Below are 19,308 nucleotides of genomic sequence, written 5' to 3'. Positions count from 1 at the left end.
TATTAGAATGTGTTTATCCAACAGGTTTGGGACCTCTTCTTGGAAAATCAATTTAATTAAGTATGAGGGATTTTAAAATCTCATTTCATAACACTTTGTTGGTGCTTTTTTTTTTTTTCTTTTTTTTTCTTTTTTTTCCAGGGAGAGGAAAAAATAACTTGCAAAACAAGTATCCCACATTCTGAAAGCTCTTTTTGGAACATATGGTCTTATCCTTCAGAAATTATGAGTTCTCTTGACACAGACTGTGACAATCAACTTGCATATGAAGTACTGCTATATTCTAATTACTCGGTTATGCCAGGCTTTTCAACAAAACTTTCCCAGAAGTTCCTGTCACTCAATTTTGAATGTGCATTCAGAGATTTGAAGCCTTAATGAGCCTTGATCAAATTAAGTAAAGGCCCCACCCAGCCACTGAAGACAATCACTGCTAGCTATGCTGAGGGTTTTGGCAATAGTTAGCCCCAGGCAATGAATTCCAAGTCTAAGGTAACTTCCAGAGATTTCAGAAAGCTTCAACCTAGAAACAAAGTCTTCCATGGAAATAGCATCAGCACACTCCCATCTCCTGGGAACAGATGGATCCATCACATAAACCTTTGTGAAATGAGAAACAAGCCAGACTGGAAGCGTGGTACCGTATTACAAACTCTGCTTGCATTTCCTCAACACCTTCCTATAAAAAGACTCATTATTGACATTATGTAAATACACTGCATTGGGGTCATCTGACAGTCTCTTAACTTAATAATGGAGTGAATTTGGCTGGTGTATTAGCTTATCTCTGGCCTGGGATGGGCTGGTCCACATGTGTAGCATTTTAAATCTAAATGTGAATTTAGCCTGAATGGAGTTTGCATCTCTTTCACATCAACTCTGTACAACTGCAAGTCCCGTATTTTAAAGAACTGTGCCCAGACACTTTTCAGTGCACAGTTTCTGATTTTGTCATCTCTCTGCCCTTCCCTTTCTAAAATCCAAAGCTTCCTTTCCCAAGTATGCATAGAAAATAAGATATTTACCATGCTAAGCTCATGCAGCTCACTTCAGCACAGCAAACTACCTAAAGCCTATACAGTACCCTAGTGAAATATAACTACAGTGTAGGGCTGGGCATAATAGGAATATGTCTCATTTCATAGGCTATGCCCTGGCCCATGGACTGTAGCTGCAAAATACAGTAAGCCTTTCTGCCTCTGTCCAAAAATCAGTGCAGCGAACTGGATCCACAAACCTTCATGGGTCAACAGCCTCCAAACCTCCTGCTCTGCAAGGTGGAAGTAGAACCTCCGAACACACTGAGCAGATCAGCACAGAAATAATTCCAGCCCGTGGCCAGATATCCATCCTGGGGACCTGCCAGACTTCCCACTCAGCCAATCCATTTTTAAAGACAGGGCCTTATTAGCACCTTACAGTTCTTGAATTACTTTGCTGAATCTTTCTAATGAGACAGCAATCTGTCCCAGGGTATTAGGGAAGTAAATGATAGATTTTTACTTTCTGATTGGATTTCACAGGTGTATTCAAAGGTTAGGTGGATAATAGCAAGCTTGAGCACAGGAAAACTTACCCTGAGCAGCTGTAGGCTACAACACACGCAGAGATAGACTTGCAAATTCTGGCTTTTTGTCCTGGCAGAAAATGAGGATCTTTTTTTCTGACCCGCAACAGGCAACAGCCACAGCATACACCTTCTGGTTTGATCAGACCCACGTACAACCTTCAGCCCTACATTTTAGAGCTTTCTGTAAATACTCACACCCAACTGAAACAAACTCTAAACACCTACACCACCTATTTTTCTCTGATAAAAGACTCTAGTGAAACCAGTTCTGATGGGTGCATTTTTTAAAAGCATTTTTCTAGTTCTGCTTCCCAATTTGCAAGCCGTATCAAGAAATAATGATCTCTTACTCCCAGAAAGATAACTAAATATCTTGCACTGACCAAAATATTCATTAATGTCTAATGCTCAAAACCACACAATTCTCACCTTACCACAGTCTTCATTACATCAGCCTCACTTCTGCAGCTTGCCAAATGCTACCACACATTGGGACCTGTGCATCACTACACTTTCCCCTCGATCTGTTATTTCCAAAAAGTGAGAATAGTAACCCCAGGCTCCCTAAAACGATGGCAGAGACAACAGTGAGTCTTATCCCCCTCAACTTCCCCTGTCTGCAGCGTGGACTTTTACATGGGAACCCTGTTGCGTAGGCACCCTTCAAGTCAACAGCGAAAACAGACAGTTTGGGAGAATGATTCATCTTACTCCAATATGGATCTGTAAAGGACTGTGGGATGGATCCCTTCACCTGGGAGGGTGAGGAACTGTTTCAGAGCAAAGTTGGAATAACAAAAATCAGTGATGAGTCACACAAGCAGGGAACTACATGGAAACATAACTTATCTCCAAGGGAAATGAGGAAGTTTGGATTTTTCACTTCCTTACTAAAAAGTTTAGAATTTATATTTATGCTCTGCAAAACAAAAAGGCATCCTTGATAGCAACCATTTCATGTAAATTGCTACAGAAAGGTTGTACTGAAACTGAGAAACTTCTGCTAGAGGAGCACAGGCAGAACCTCAGCTGTCACCCTTCTTGAATGGTTTGGGTTGATATGATCTTGATGGCTCCAAGAGTGTGGTCCTGCATGGGTTGTGTGCTTTGATTGTGCCCACAGGGCATGCATTAAAACATGTCCAAACTGCAACTCCTTGCAGAGCTGGTTGGAAACCATGTGAGAGTATCCTGGTCCTCCAAAGGCGTCCCTGAGCCATAACATTTGACTGAGTTCCTTTGGTCAATGAGTTTAGTGTTTTGTGAAAAAAGACCATAAAAATCTCTCCTAGCCAACAATTTTCCCCTATCATCAAAAGGGCATTCAAAATATAAAACTGAAATGCTCTTTCTGTACATGTTATTTCTTTTCTTCTTTTTTCAGTGCAGAACTATGTCTTTCCTGAGCTCAAGCACTTCTCCAGCCTTACCCAGTAAACTCCTGTCAGCTGAATGCTATCATGTGGCTGTCCTGCTTTCTTCCCCAGTCATAGGAGCACAAGTCACAGGCTATGGTATTAATCCATGCAACCTCTGCCTAAACGTACAAGATCCACACAAGTTCTGCAAGAAGAAAACCACTAAAAAACAGGGAGAACTCTCTGTGCCTTTGATACCCTCCATCAATCCAGCAACATTTAGATGACAACATATTGCATGCAGTCACAAAAGAACATACTTTAAATAGTAGACTTGTTACAAATTTGTAAACATAGCTAAGCAATGATAATACCTCCCTTCATGCTCGCTTTTGGAACAGCTGCTGTCACTGTTGCAGACCATCTGTAGATAGGAAAGCAACTTTGTGAATACCTCCAAAATTCCTCAGCTTAATGAGCAGGTAAGGAGGCACAATCAAAACCTGAGCAGACCAAGAGATGCTCCTGCTTCTCTGTTTCCACATTGCTAGCTCTTAGGACTAATTTCAAAGTCTTGTTGATAAATTGGACCTGAGTTGGTTGAAGTCAACAGTTCCCAGGACTATGTTTCTCAGAACTGCCCTGCAGTTGGTGAAAGCATTTACGTAAGCACAAGAATGATACAGCCTAGTTCAACCACTCTCTCAACTCTTTAAAAACAGTTTTATTTTATTTTATTTTTAATATAAAGAACACTCCTTTGCACCATCTGATGGTATCTCTAAAGATTTAAATTCACTGCTTGGCTTATTACTAAGTTTTCCTGAGCTTGGAAACAAAGTTTACCCTCTGGATTTTGATGCAGGGCAAGACCCTGATGGCTTCATGGGGAATTTGGCACAGATGAGCTCAAGGAAAGGGCTGGGATGTGTAGAAGAGTGCTTGTTGTATGGGCAGCAGGAGGCAGCTCCATGCGTAGGAGGTGAGAGAAGGCAGCACGCTGGGAGTGGGAGAAGGCTACAAAGAAAGTCAGCTCAGAGGAGAGAGTGAGGAACATAAGGAATATCACAGTGTGTGGGATGAGATGAGAACAGAGATGTAGGTTTTTAGAGAACTTTAAAACAATTATAGGCTTTTACCATGGGAGGTTCTGTTTGACTAGATCAGAGCTCTTGCTTCCTTGTTACGTGCCTGGAATTGAAGCTTTCTTTGAAAGAGCTTGCTAATACTATTCTATACTTTCAATTAACATTTTATTTAAATGTTTTAAGATAGCTTCTAGATACATTAAAGCCTTACTGATGAAATCTTGAATATAATTTACATATCTAAGCCACATTTGCATTCAATAACAAGACAGCTTTCCAGTATGGAGTGTGCCATCAATAGCCCCCATTACTTGTGTCTTCCTGAATTTCCCTAGCTGCAGCATTCATTTTGAATTCAAAAGGTTGCAGATTTAGCTGAAAGAAAGGAGACAGCGATATTATCAGTGATTAGGTATCTTTTCCAAATTTTAGCTTGATATATCATATCAATTTTAACACATGTACTTAGTCCAGCCACAACTGGCATATCTTCAGGAGCTTCACAAGAGACACAAGACTATTATTTAATTTAGTATTCCTTTCTGTTAAAAAGAAAGGGAGTATTGTTCCTACAAATAAAACACAAAACGTCTGTATCTTTCCACAGTACATCTCCATGCTTCCCTCAGGGTTTTTTTTTTTCATTATAAAATCATATCTCAGTTATCCAGACTCAGAATCATAAAACACGTACGGGTCCAGTAAGAGACACTGGTGATTGGAGTACATTTTTTGGAAAGGCACATTTTGAGAATTTCTGAATGTAAGCACTAGAAAAGACGGTGAGAGAGGCAAAAGATGACTGATGCATCATGTGCCTGAGAGCAGCAGCCCACCAGTGAGTGTTCCACGGACAGTACTGGATGCAGGAAAATCATCAACCAAGAGAATTGCCTCTGGATACTCTGAGAGGTTCTTACACTGGAATAATAATATTAAGGGTGGGCTTGGTGGAGGTTTGTTTGGTTTAGCTTTTGCTTTGGACATTTAGATATTTATATATATATATATAATCTTAGAGCTGATGCTTCAACATAAGATTTATGGAGACTATGAATCTCATAAGCCTTTAGAGAGTCATACAAGACTGGTTTTGATGATGCAGAATGCAGGAAATAGGAGGAAAAAAGATTTTGATGTTGCTGTTGTTATTTATCAGCAGTCAGTTTTGTGAACTCCAGCCATAGTTCTTTAAAACCGCATCTTTTCTTCCAGAATGGAGTTGATACAAATCCTGTTTTTGGGGTTGGTTCACCAGAAGAAATCCTGACAGATGAAATTTGGAAGAAAACCGAACACCTGTATTTCTCGAAAGAGCAGAATATCAGAAGTCACAGAGGTTCTGGAAACCCTAGAAAAAGAGGCTATAAAGCATCTGCTTACTGCTACAAAGAGGTTTGTACAGGGGAAGTGAGGATTTTCTTGCAGACATTTATTTCCAGATCTGCCTCTTCTAGACTTTGTCAGCTTGTCTGTCAAAGCAGCTAGTGAATAATGCCAGATGAACCACTGGCTTCCTCCTGAACAACAACTCTTATGCTGCTATAAAGATGCACAACTTCTGCTACATATTTTTTATTGTCCAACACCCACTACCAAGGCTGTACAGCATTCCTGAACTTAAAAAAAATCACCTGCTAAAGACACAAATTCAAAAATATGCATTAGAAGAGCAAACCAAACCTGACTGCCAGCATTTCAGCACCTGCCTGAGCTCTGAATTTGTAAAATGGGTTAGTATCTAAAAAATCTATTATGTTCCTGCTACTGTGGGAGAAACACATTATGGGAATTTATTTCCCGTTATGCCACATTCACAACCTGATGGAACTGCTGAAGAAAGTCAGTCACTCACAAGACAAAATGGAAGGCAGAAGAAACAAGGCAGAACCTCTCTCACTGACTTGCTCTAAACTAACTAGCACCAAAAGATAGCAGAACTGACAATTTTTTTCTCAGTCCTCAAAGAAACTTTTTATTATTATTTTCAATCAACTTAAGTACTTGTCGTGCATCAGACTCTCTCTTTTTACAGAAAAACTTCAAGGAAATTCTAAATCTTCAATTTATAAACTCTGAATTAATTCTAAGAGGTTCGGAGGGCAGAGAAGGTCTGGGGTTGTAGAATGAGTTCATGCACAGCTCTGCAAAATCATATCCCCTTTAAACCACATCTCTCTTTCATCTTGCAAGTTTTGAAATAGAAGATACAAGGCACCACCTTAACTGTTTTTCTTATATGATTTCTTCTCCCATTTCTGCATGCACGGTATTTTCCTAGGGGATACTTTTTCTTTTTTCTTTTTTTTTTTTTAAATCCCAGCTTCAACTCCTGAACTGATATTTCTACAGGCATTCTCTGTAACACAGAGAAAAAAACATCAGCACTGCATCCTTTCTGTAAGAAGAAGCCACAATGAAATGCCAATTAGAAGTTTCTGCTGCTGTGCACTCATAGTGGTTTGAATACTTTCTTTGCAAGCTGGGGGCAGCTGTTAAACACACAGCTCTGGACTCCTCTGAAACGCAGGTCATGGGGTGGGGGCTAAAAGAAAAATCAATCAATCAATAAATGAAGTACTTTCACTGTTATCATTTTCTGAAATTTTTTAATCAGCTGGAACACTTGCAAGCTGTATGTCACATTTCTTTGATTGCCACCTTTCTCTTCATCTTCCCACCGCTCAGTGCCACAGCCTGCGCTTTGGTCGCCCGAGTTTCTGCTGACGCCGTGACCAGCTGCTGCAGTGAGCCCGCAGCTCCGCTGGGGTCAGAGGTGCAATATCTGTGCTGTTATTAGAGAAATTACTCAGTGCAATTTCACAGTTCAGCAGAACAGACTTATTGCTTGTATGCACTGTGTGTGTGTGCCTTAACAAGCACTTAAAGTTTTTCTGCTTCTGTTCCTTCGTGGAAACATCCATCTTTAACAGCTTTAGAAGTGTTAGTGGGCAAGGTTTCTTTTTCTACTCAACTTTAATAGGGAATTACTACCTTGTGTATAATAAGGTTTATAAGAGCTGGATTTCTGATCTCTGCTATAAATTCAGATACAACAAAGTGAACTTTATGTTTTAGAGAAAAACTGAAGAAAGCAACAGGTGGCTTTTTGGTAACATGATTAGTTTTATTATTACGTTCTAAATATTCAGTGTTAGCAGCAACCATCTCTTCTTGTGAATGCCTTTCCAAATTCAATCGCTTTATCCAAGTTATCTCTGTTTATTTCTGCAAAGGCAGGGCCAGGGAAAAGCAAAGCTATTTCTGCAATACTTTATTTTATTTATTCTCAATGAAAATGAGAAGGTCTTTTTTACAGCTGCACAGCCTGTAATGTCAGCTTCAAGCAATCAGCTAAAAAAAAACCCCACAGTCACTTTGCAGGTTTAAAAAAAAAAAAAAAAAAGGAAAGAAAAAAGAAAAAGAAGGAATCAATTCATGTTGTCACAGTCTATCTAGAGTCATATTGTCCCCAGCCATTGATACAGAATGAGAACATCTGGGGATTCAATTACTCATGACATGAATAATAATATTTCATTTTTGTTAAATAAAAGTTTTTAGTTGCAGGAACTTTTGCTTACTTCCCCATGTGATCCTGGAATGAAAGCTCACAGCGCCTGAGACACGGGAAATTACAATCTCTTTGGCATCTACAGATGTATCAGTGCAGGTGCATCTGCATCCCCCAACAAAAAGTCTTAATAAGGAAGATAATTTTTGAGCTTTTAGGTAAAAGATGGGCTCCTGAGCTCCAGGCCTAGCAGATTTCTTAACTGCCACAAAAGCCTTTTAAGAGCATGAATTAATAGCCTGCATCAGAAATATGGACTTACCATTTGAACCTAAGTCTGTGACACCTTCAGCCATCCAGTATGGTTGATTAACCCAAATCATCTCTCTAAATAGTTTTAGGAGATATATAGGATTTAAAAAAAATTTTTTTTGTACGTTTCCAGTTTAAGATGAATCTCCGTTCATATGTTTCAAGAGGATGCCACCAGAACTGAGTTTCTAGTGTGTATGTTCTTTTTTCTTAATCAGATATAGATTTATTGACACAGTTGGGCTCAAATCAGATGATAGTAATTTTCCAGCAGTGACTGGGCAACAATATTCATGTTAACTCTGACATGTGCAATCACACTGATAACCTGTGGGACTATTCTCCAAAATTTAGCACACAAACAGCTGTGAGATGAGCATCTTAAAGTCCAGAAGGCAAATACTCAGAAAGGGCTGAAGGACAGTTCTACATTTTTTTCTGTGCTAGGTGAAGCCTGGCACCTTGTTTTCTCTCCTCCTTTCTCCATGCCCATTCATTAAGAACAGATTATGGCAAACAGACATGATTTGCACCCCCTCTACAACATCATGGCTTTGCTTAAGTGTTCCCTGCAGGAAACAGTGCAAAAGCCTTAAAATTCCAAGGGTTGGAATGAAAAATATGTTCCATTATAGCCCAGCTAAGAGAAATGCCGCGCTGGCACTTCACTGTTGTAGAAGTGCTGCGCTGGGCACAACTTGCACAATACATCAGGAGAACATATAAAGAAAGTGGGGTAGGTCCTCCGTGGCTCTGAACTGGCAAAACATCATCGCTAGTAACAGTATCACAGCCCCACTATGAAACTACGCTCAACACCTGAGATCAGGGCTCACAATTATCTTCTGCTGATCATAAGAGCTTTAGGGACCACCTGGTTATAATGGCAAGGTCCAGATGTAAAAATCAGTTTCACCTCATGGGAGGAATCTCAAGTCAGCACCCTCCAAAAATAAAAAAAAAAACAGTCACCAATTACTGCTTGCAGGTCTTGTGTCTGGTTTTATGTAATGTATCTAGTCCCACTGCGATCATTGCCTTTTAAAAATGTTTAACATTTATGGACTCCAGTAAAAATGTTTTTAATATAATGTAGATGAAGTATAAACTGTTAACCTTGATCACTGGGGAAATGTGCTAGGATTTTGGTGTTTTATTTTTTATACCTAAATACTTCAGTAAGGATCGTCTAAGTGTTGCTAACATCACAAATCTTTTGGATATTTGCAATATTTGCAATTTTTGTAAATGGTACAAAGATATTTCATAAAAAAAAAGTGATGCTCAGAAGGTAGAGAAGTAAAACAGTGTCTTTGCTGTCCTAGGACTATTGGTGCAGGTTTCCTGACATTGTCCCATTGATGTGTCTTACTACTGCCCTTCAGGGACCAAGGCTAATGATCACACACACAAAAATCCTGTGTATCAGCAGTTCATTTCTAAGTCTTTACTAAGTATATGATATAAAAGTAAACGCGCAGACAAGCTGGAGGGAGCAGCTGACTCACCAGAGGACCCTGCTGCCATCCAGAGGGACCCTGACAGGCGAAGAGGGCTGACAGGAACCTCATGAAGTTCAACAAGTACAAAGTCCTGAACCTGGGGAGGAACAACCACAGGCACCAGGACACGCTGGGGGTGCCCAGCTGGAAACAGCTCTGCAGAAAAGGACCTGGGGTCCTGGTAGAGCCCAAGCTGACCATGAGTAAGCAATGTACCCTTGTTGTTAAGAAGGCTAAGAGTATTCTTGGCTGCATTAGGCAAAGTTCTGCCAGCAGGTCAAGAGAGGTGATCCTTCCCCACTGCTCAGCATTGGTGAGGCCACACCTGGAGTGCTGTGTCCAATTCTGGGCCCCAGCGCAAAAGAGACACTTAGACATACTAAAAATAGACCAGTAGATGGCCACCAAGATGATCAAGGGACTGGAGCACTTCGCTATGAGGAGAGACGGAGGGAGCTGGGACTGTTCAGCCTAGAGAAGAGGAAGATCAGGGGGATCTTATCAATGTCTATAAATGCCTGAAGGGAAAATGCAAAGAAGATTATGTCAGGCTACTGCCAGCATAAGAGGCAATGGGCACAAACCAGAACACAAGAGGTTTGGTCTGACATGCAAACATCAGGAGGCACAGCTTTTCTGTGTGGGCAATGGAGCCCTGGCACAGGCTGCCCAGAGAGGCTGTGGGGTCTCCTCCTTGGAGATCTCCAGAAGCTGTCGGACGTGGTGCTGGGCACCCTGCTCTGGTGGCTTTGCTTGAGCAGAGGTTGGACCAGATGGACCCAGAGGTCCCTTCCACCCTTAACCATTCTGTGATTCTGTGATAAAACTCCAGATCAGTCACATGCCTAACCTATGCTGTAGCACAAAAATACTAAAAGAAAGTTCCTCCATGTCAACAAAACACTCCTAAACTTCAGTTGCTGGGCTGTTTCTCCAGAAGCAGACGTGTATACAGATTTTTTTTCTCCAAATGTATGTTTACGTCTCAAGTTATTCCTAACAAGTTTCATCCTTTTCACTGACTTTCTAAATAATGTTATTCTGATGATCTTAAGTGCTTAAACATCACTCAAGCAAAGGGTACACACAAATGACTAACTTGGTGAACAAGTATTTTGAGTAGAAAATTAAGCTAGGGGGAAGGATTTGTCTTTTTAAGGTTGTCCCCTTTGCTGTTTCTTACATCGGATTGACCTCTCAAAACCCACCCATACCGGTCTCTATCTTCATTCAAGTTGCCATTCAAAGGCTCATTTTTTGAGCAAGCCCAAGAAATACTATTCCTGTGTCAGTCAAATCTTCTCCCCAGACCAATGTAAATTTAACTTAAACCAGTGAGATATTGCGGCACTATTAAGTGGAACAGATAATGAACCTAAATAACTGCTCAATCTTATTAGTGTAGCCCTCATATACCTTCCGTTTTTCTTCAAGCCCTGCTGCTTAGCATTCATACTGCCTGATTTGAGACTAAAATTAGATTATAGGAATGCGTGCTTTTTACAAGAGGTCTTTTATTTGTTCCATAAAGTATTTAGCACTCTTTAGGCACTGTATAAATAAAAATAATCACGATCTTGGAATTCACCTTCAGGAATGGAAATGAAGAGATCTGAGTCCTTTCATTTCTGCTGCACATTATCCTCATTGGGCACGTATGGATGGCAAGGCTTTGTAAGACAAGTTAAAAAGAAGCTTGGAAGTCTGGTAAAGGTGAATAACAGGAAAAAAAAGAAAAGAAAAGAAAAAAAAAAAGAAGGGAATGTGTGTCTAGTTTCAGAATTTTACAATAGGGATTAAAAATAAAAGCCCTACCTGACTTTTAAGATAAAGATCTGCTGTCAAATTTGTCAAATTCATTAATGTTTGTGAGAGATGCTAACGATTGCTGGTGAAAAATGGTGGTGGGTTCAAAGGCCAGATCACTGAGTAAAATCACTTACACTCATTTTAAGATTTAAAGGCTATGTATAATTAGGAGACGTTTCAACACTGTAAGCAGTGATTTCTGAAGGCTCTGCACATTGAAAACAGCTACCTGCCTTCTGGGTCAGAGCTGTATCAAGTCCAATAATCACTTTTTCTGACTTTCCCCCTCCTTCCCAGGGTCTATATTTAGGACTTAAGTACCAAATATTGAAAGTTTTTCGAGGTTAAGGATGGCAATGTCCTCAAAACTCCAGTAGGCATCAGTTTACGTCATTTGCCGCTTTAACACTTTTAAAACTCAGTCTGCTAGGACTCACCTCAAATTAAAGCTATCATCAGGTGAAACATCTAGTATACACTATTCCCCCAGGCTCCACTTTCAGACAGCAGAGAAAGAAAAACATTTCCCCAAGGTTACTCACCCTGTCCCGAGATAAGGCACCTATTTCTCTTCATTTCTCCCCTGGTTCTTTAGACTGAGGACGCTTATGATCGCTAAATTTAGGCAATGGGAATCTTACAGTTAGTACCTTCATAATTTTTGAATGCAAGTCATCAGTAAGCACATATGGATAATCACCTCTATGCTCCTTAGACTCCTCTTAAGATTTTAAAAATATCTCTTCAGAAAGGGATCAGATTGCACATAAGTGTGTATTAAGATTAACATCAGCTGTAAAAATATATATATATGTATTTCAAAAGGGAAGTAGAATGACAACAAAAATGCCGACAGCTACCAGAAGGAATAACTCCATGTCACATTTTAATGATAATGAAGCTTTACTTAGAAAAAACAAAAATCAGAATAGTAAAAAGACAACATTTATATTATTCCTTCAGAAAAGCAGATTCACATATAATAACATCAAACCTGTTACTATCCCAAATAATTACTGTTGTTTATATTACTGCACCTCAGAAGGACCAAACAGCATCAGGGCATTCCTATACAACACGTATAAAAGGCAGTCCTGCCTGCAGTACAGAAAAACAGCTCAAAGGTTGGATGAAAGTATTATTTATAAATAAGCAACTGAGGCATAGAAAAAGGTCAAATGTAAGATTTTTTAGTGATTAGTTACATTTGTGTCTCAATTTAAAATAATGATTTTCTTCAGAAAGTGGCAGGCTTCGAAATTATGAAAAACTGCTCTTTGAGACGGTTGACTCCAGAACATTAAATACTGAGGGTTGGAATCTTTTTCTTTTCTTTTTAATGATGTGGTTTCAGAAAAGATACAAGATGATATAATTTCCAAAGACTAACTCTGGTTAGCTGCATATAGTTTGACATTCAAGAGATTTTAATGTTATCAGGTACCACTGCCTGCCACCTGGGATGAGCAACATTTTCTTGACCTATTATTTATATCTCTTTAAATGAAAGTGAGTTTTGAGAAGGGATTTGGAAGTGGAAAGCAGAATGTCTCCATTTGAAGAGGGGGTCACAAATGGACTACACCAAATCCCTGCTTTATATAAAGACGAATAAAACTTCAGAAATCTTGTATCAATGTAAGGAAAATTCTGTTGTACCAGGAGAAAGAGACGTATAGTGTCAGTGGATGGGTGTTCAAGCCTGACATCACTAGAAAAGCAGCACTGGTGACATGAGTGGACATCCATGATATAAGGAGCACAAAAAGGAAAAGGTATAACCTCAAGTTCTCAGAGTGAGAGATATTGCTAGGCAGAAGACCTCAACCAGAAGGGGAACAAAACAGCAGACAGAAACTAACCCCAGCTTCTTTGTCCCTGCAATACCCGTGAAGATAGCAACCGATCTGGATTTAGTCCATACCCCTATTACTGTCAGAAAAAAAAAATCCTTTTCATTTCATAGTAATTAAAATGCTCATGGATGTTTTATTAACTCACTCTACAGAGCCACATAGATTTTATAATTCATCCAAGCACTTACAAGTAGTTACTTGGGTTAGGCTGTCAAGACAGAAATGATTCAAAACCTTGTGTACTTAGCTCCTTGGAAGACATATCATTCCCTAACACAATAGTATTAGAAAGACTGCTGACAGTTAGTGATCAAGAGATTTCATTTTGCTTGTCATATGGTGGGTTGTCAATTCTTCTTTCTCCCTTTAGATAAAAGCTTAGTTGCATTAGATTTAAATAATGGTGAAGTTGCAGGTTAACATTTTTCAAAAGTACTGAAGTGACTTCAGTACTCAAATTCTATTTTCAAAATGCTGTAGACACGCAGGAACACGTCTCTACAGTAAATGAAACTTAGACGCCATTAAACAAATATATGGAAAAGTGAAGAATTAAGCATCAAATCAAGAGGGCTTAAAATTTGTACCCTACTCCAGACCACTGCCTTAAAATACATGAAGATTGCAAACTATTATAAGAGAAGCTAATGATTTAAATTTCCACGCTGAATATAACTTTTTGGCACATTGATTTATCCTCACTGTTCTATTCTATTGCAGATTTCCTCCCACCCTTCCAATAAAAAATTTCAGTGACAATTCTAAATGGCCTTTACCCCCAAATTCAAGTTTTACTGAGTGAGGCTCAAGATTTAAGCAGGGGCTGAAGAGATTATTATTTTTTTTCTTCCTATGAAAAATATCTATGCAAATTATTTGTTGATTTTTTTTTAAATCAGTAAATAAGAAAAGCCTGGAAGAGGAAGTGACCATTTAAACTTTAATCCTCCTGAGTAAAATACAAAATTGAACCACTACATAAAAGATGAAAAGTAAAACAAATTTTACTTCTGTTATCATTACTAACCTACGATTAAGTAAATAAATAATCCATGTGGTTATTCTATATTTAAAATATTTGTTCTTCTTTAAATATAAAGTACCTTTCACAGAAACAAACAGAAGAGGCTAGAGACTGAAATCATTCCTTTGATATTGAAGCAAAGCATTTTCTCATTTAAGCTCCAAACATCATCTCCCTTGTGCCCGCAGGGCTTTGCACTGTGCATGAGCATTCCACCTCACTAAATTACATCTCCCCGGACATGGTACCGCTTCTCTCACTGGCTTGGCTCAAACTCTGGTCTACGAAGGGGTGGTTGCTAGCTTGGTTATAACAAGTCTTTAAGAGCTTATCTTCATTCATTAATTGTTCTGCATCATGTGTAATTTTTTTTTTTCTTTCTAAATTTAAGGTATATATACTTTTAATAATTTCAGTTTGGTCTCTTATTGCAACTACTGAGTATATAATGTGGAGAGCAAATACAGTTTGAAATAAGACTGCCGTAGCAGCTATAGAACATCTAAAAGAAAAAAAAAAATAGGCCAGACCTTTATTAAATTTTAAAGTATGCCTTCGCTACACTCTTGTAAAGATCCAAATAGGGTATTCAAATCTCTAGAGATCACCAGTATAATTTCTTTATCATGTTCCATTTAAAATTTAATTATGTAGTCTACAACAAGAAATATCTGAGTACTCTAAATAGGTCATGCAATGAACAACTTAATATTATTATAAAGTTTTCCTTGTGAAGATCCTTTCTTTGATGTACTGTTGCACACAGAAAGCCTTTCTTCGAAAAAACAATATACATTCACAGATATAATAATGTCATTTAATATAAAAATTGTAAGGCTTCTTTATCATATTTAAAGTTTAAATTTTCAATTCCTTCTCTAGTCAGAGCTTCTTAAAATCATCAGAAATAACTGGTAAATTAGAACTGACACAATATAATTGTAGAGAATATTGTTATATCTTTCTATAGGCAAAGTTAATTTATTAGGTTTCCTTCTAAATGATGCCCACTAATTCAGATTTTTCCACTTCTTCCTATGAATGAAACATGTTCTTCAAAAAAGTAAGGTAATTTCTTCTTGCTTTTAGATAAAATCATTAGAAACCAATCAGCAGTATTTCATGGAAAATGGCTATACTAAAAATATAGTATACCGTTTTCCAAGACACTTTGTTATATTTGTTTTTTATTTTTATTTTTATTTTTTAAAAGCACATAAAGACCCTAATCTTGGTATCTTGGATACTATAGAAGAGAAATCTTTGCCTGTAAATTTTGACTACTTACATAGCTTTCTGGTTACAAATCCCTAACTTCTCTTTAGTAAACCAACTATGTAAAATTCAGAAGTTTAATTTTCTGCCTTTTTTTTTTTTTTTTTTTTTTTTTTTTTAAATAGCAACAACAACAACATAATTTCACCGGTGCCTAAATCTCTCTGGCCAGCAGACAAAATACTCCAAGTACAGACACATCTGCTCACACATGGCTTCAAATGAAGACCCTTTCAGCTGTTTTACAAATGTTTGAAATGTGTTTGATCAATCTTGGCACATAAGTATATCCATGAGCCATTACTGCCCTGAGAAAAGGCATCATGTTTGGATGCATAAGTGAGAGCTGGATTTCTAGAAATATATATATATATATGCCCCATTGGACCAAATACAACTAGCAAAGTAACTATGGAAAAGTGGTTATTAATTTCATTATTTCAAGGTGCAGCAACTAAGATTTTATATGATATAAAGTAGCTTCAGAGTAGGGGTGTGGTAAGGAAAATTAGACAGTTTTGCAGTTACAAATTAATAACAGCAAAATGGTTCACTTAAAGTTTCAATGAAGAACATAAAATATTATATTAATACATCCTAAGAGAAGATTAAAAGCCCTAGTCAACTGCTTTCTTAGAGAAATGTAAGAACAGGTGAATCCCAGACAAGAGCTGAGGACCAGCCAACCTGCACACAGCTGTAAACATTTATTTTAAATCTAGACAAGATCATTGGTTTTAATATTTATAACATAATTACATTGCCTTGTGCACATTGTTTGTATAATCTGATTTTTACTTGCGACATCTTGCCACAGTTGAAATTAAAGCCTTGTGGTAATAACTCAAAAAAACACATTTAGGCAATCATTAATGGCAGGTATGAAACTGGATGTTTATTCTAGCACCTGGATCTCTCATTTTAACTTTAATTTAAAGTGGAATTCATTTCAGCAGTACAAGGACTGCATGTTTCCAGTGTATTAGTCATATAATACCTAACCAATTAGGGACATGTAGTCAAACTGTAAATATTTTAGCGCTAAAAACAGTTTAAAAACATCCCAGATCAAGGAGACAGATCAAGGAACGGCTACTCTGTCGAATCTCTATTTCCTTTTTCTTTGTATTTGAAGAATTGTAATTCTTTTGCACAGAAAATGAATAAAATCTTGTTTTATGTAGGCCTGGCTATTGGTCAGCACTTCAAATGCTTGGCAAAACTTCACAATCATACTTTTGCTTGCACAACCAAATGATGGTAAGTAATAAAAAGAATGTAATGAGTGAACAACTGATATAAATCAAACAAGTTTCTACCCACAGAACAAGGTAATACATTACAGAGAGTGGGATAAACATCACATTCAGTGAAAATCTGCAATTATGCAGCTTATCAATACAGATGAGTCAATGCCATGCAAACTTCATGAGGTTCAACAAGGCCAAGTGCTGGGCCCTGCACCTGGGCTGGGGAAATGCCAAGCACAAATCCAGGCTGGGTGGAGAATGGATGGAGAGCAGCCCAGAGGAGAAGGACCTGGGGGTTAACAAGAAGCTCAACACAAGCCAGCAATGTTTGCTTGAAGCCCAGAAAGCCAACCGTGTCCTGGGCTGCACCAACACAGCGTGGGCAGCAGGGCAGGGAGGGGACTGTCCCCCTCTGCTCTGCTCTCGCCAGACCCCACCTGGAGCCTGCGTTCAGCTCTGGGGCCCAGCACAAGGACAGGGATGTATCAGAGCGAGTCCAGAGGAGACCACGAGGATGACAGAAGAGGGCTAGAGCACCTTTGCTCTGGAGCCAGGCTGAGGGAGTTGGGGTTGTTCAGCCTGAAGAGAAGGCTCCGGAGAGACCTCACAGTGGCCTGCCAGGGCCTGAAGGGGCTGCTTGAAAGCTGGGGATGGACTCTGTGTCAGGGAATGTAGGGCTAGGACAAGGTGGAATGGATTTAAACTAAAAGAGGGTAGATTTAAATTAGATATTAGGAAGTAATTCTTTACTCCGAGAGTGGTGAGGCCCTGTCCCAGGCTGCCCAGAGGAGCTGTGGCTGCCCCATCCCTGGCAGTGCCCAAGGCCAGGCTGGATGGGGCTTTGGGCAGCCTGGGCTATGGGGGAGGTGTCCCTGCCCACGGCAGGGGGTGGCACTGGGGAGGCTTTGAGGTCCTTTCCCACCCAAACCAGTATGGGATTCTATGACTGAACTAATGAACCACACATGCCATAAAGGTAGCCATTTTTTCTCTGTCTTGGAAGCAGAAATAAGTCACATGTATTACTATGCTTATAGAAAACTGACTTTTCTGTTGAATTATTCCTTTAACTTTTACATGAACTACAACATTGCTATTTATCAAAGGATAAAAAAAAACACCCTAAACCATTACCTCATTAAAACCCTCCTGCACCTCACAGAGCAAAACTGGTGGCAGAAGATGCAAGAGGAATGAGAGCACCATTTCTTTTTGCTCACCAGGCATCTCTGTTATATGACAGGGTACCATATCAGTTTTTTCCCCTTCTCTCCACCCTTTTCTTTATCTGCATAATAACAGCATTTTAGCACACCCTCTGACAATATGTAGGCAGGTCTCTCTTCAAAAACCTCTGTCACAGCCTGGAAGTCATGTCTAGTTCTATTATTTTATGAAAAGCTTTCCCAGCATAGAAGAATTTGATCTAAGCTGTTCTTCTGCTTTCCAAACGAAAATGCCTTAAGATCACAGTACTTTTTTCTCCAACCTCCAAGTTTTCCTTCCTCATCCCTCTGGTGAAATTTGAAGCAAAAGCCAAGCCACCTGCAGTGGGTATCATTGCACAACTGGCAGAAAGCCACAGCTGGGATTTTTCTTTCTCAGGTACACAACAGAGCTAAGCCTCAAAACAACTTCAATGTGTTGCCGCCATAAGCTGTGGAGTTTTGGTTGCTCCAATATTTCATGGTCATATTTCTCTCTATGGCATTCATTATGTGTTCTCCTCCCAGCATCCCCAGTTCTCAGCATCCCAGCAGTTTTCTTTAGGAAAAAAGGATCATGTTCTGGCTCAAAAGGTCACGCATCTTCCAGCAGCTGCCAGCCACTGATACCCAGAGTCAGTTCAGAGAAACTTGCTTACCTTGGTAATGCTCCAGACAACTCTGTGGAAGTCTCTCTGAAAGACAAAAAGCAAGGAAAAATTAGTTTGTGCTTAAAGAAGCTATAATTTTTTAAAAGTACTTTTATACTACTTGTATTTTATAGCAGTTCAGGCACATACACACGATTTTATACACAAATGTGTCATTTGTGGATGCAATGTCTGCATGATCATATATACAAGAATGTGAAAAACAGATGATGGTGTGTGATCTAAGGATTTCCTCAGAATAATGTTTCTCAATTACTCATTTTTTAAGTATAAAATTATCATTCCTTCAAATACCAGCACTGCATGATCCTGCATAGCTAAAATGCAGCACTGGGCCAATTTTCCAGTTGAAAAAGTTCCCTTTTTCAGTTCTGCAGCAACGAGGCATAAGGCATTTATAACGATGTTGTGCGTTGCGAAAATGCTACATTAGTGTTAAACTTTCTTATCTTGGGTTTTAGGCAATAGTTATTTTCCATATATGTGTTTTTTGATCCATTTTACTTGTCTGAATATATTTTGTGGATGTGCAATATGTCTGGGGAGGGGGAAAACAAAGTGTGAGATACTGAATTGGGCTCATGTAACTGATAAAGCAAAATTAAACATGTTATTGTTACCTATGTACACAATCCTTAAAACACATCCTAGATCTACCACCAATGTATGTCCCTTTGGTCCCTCTAAACACAGAATCATGGAATGATCATGGTTGGAAAAGACCTTCAAGATCATAAAATCCAACTATCAACCTGACCTGCTGAGAGTTTTGCTTCAAAAAGCACAGATCACAGTGGTGCTCTGTGGGTGCACTCAGAGCAATAAGCAGAAAATTAAAAGACCTTTCACACCCTTTTTTTTGCACACCCTGTTC

At 38.9% G+C, this 19,308-nt stretch overlaps 1 protein-coding gene across 9 annotated transcripts in view; it reads right to left on the bottom strand.

Annotated features, from left to right (window-relative positions):
* The window catches only part of CELF2 (CUGBP Elav-like family member 2), a 565,285-nt gene that overhangs the window by 291,080 nt on the left and 254,897 nt on the right, over positions 1–19,308 (bottom strand). For all 9 annotated transcript variants that reach the window (XM_035315484.1, XM_035315498.1, XM_035315490.1 and 6 more), the window contains one exon: positions 18,423–18,458. In XM_035315484.1, the coding sequence (XP_035171375.1) occupies positions 18,423–18,458 (36 nt within the window). Of the gene's footprint in view, positions 1–18,422; positions 18,459–19,308 lie in introns of those variants that run through there.

Source organism: Oxyura jamaicensis, chromosome 1, assembly GCF_011077185.1.
Source record: "Oxyura jamaicensis isolate SHBP4307 breed ruddy duck chromosome 1, BPBGC_Ojam_1.0, whole genome shotgun sequence".
In the NCBI taxonomy this organism is placed as follows: domain Eukaryota; kingdom Metazoa; phylum Chordata; class Aves; order Anseriformes; family Anatidae; genus Oxyura; species Oxyura jamaicensis.
The sequence above is the reverse complement of the archived record's forward strand: the minus strand, read 5'-3'. Positions and strand labels throughout refer to the sequence as shown.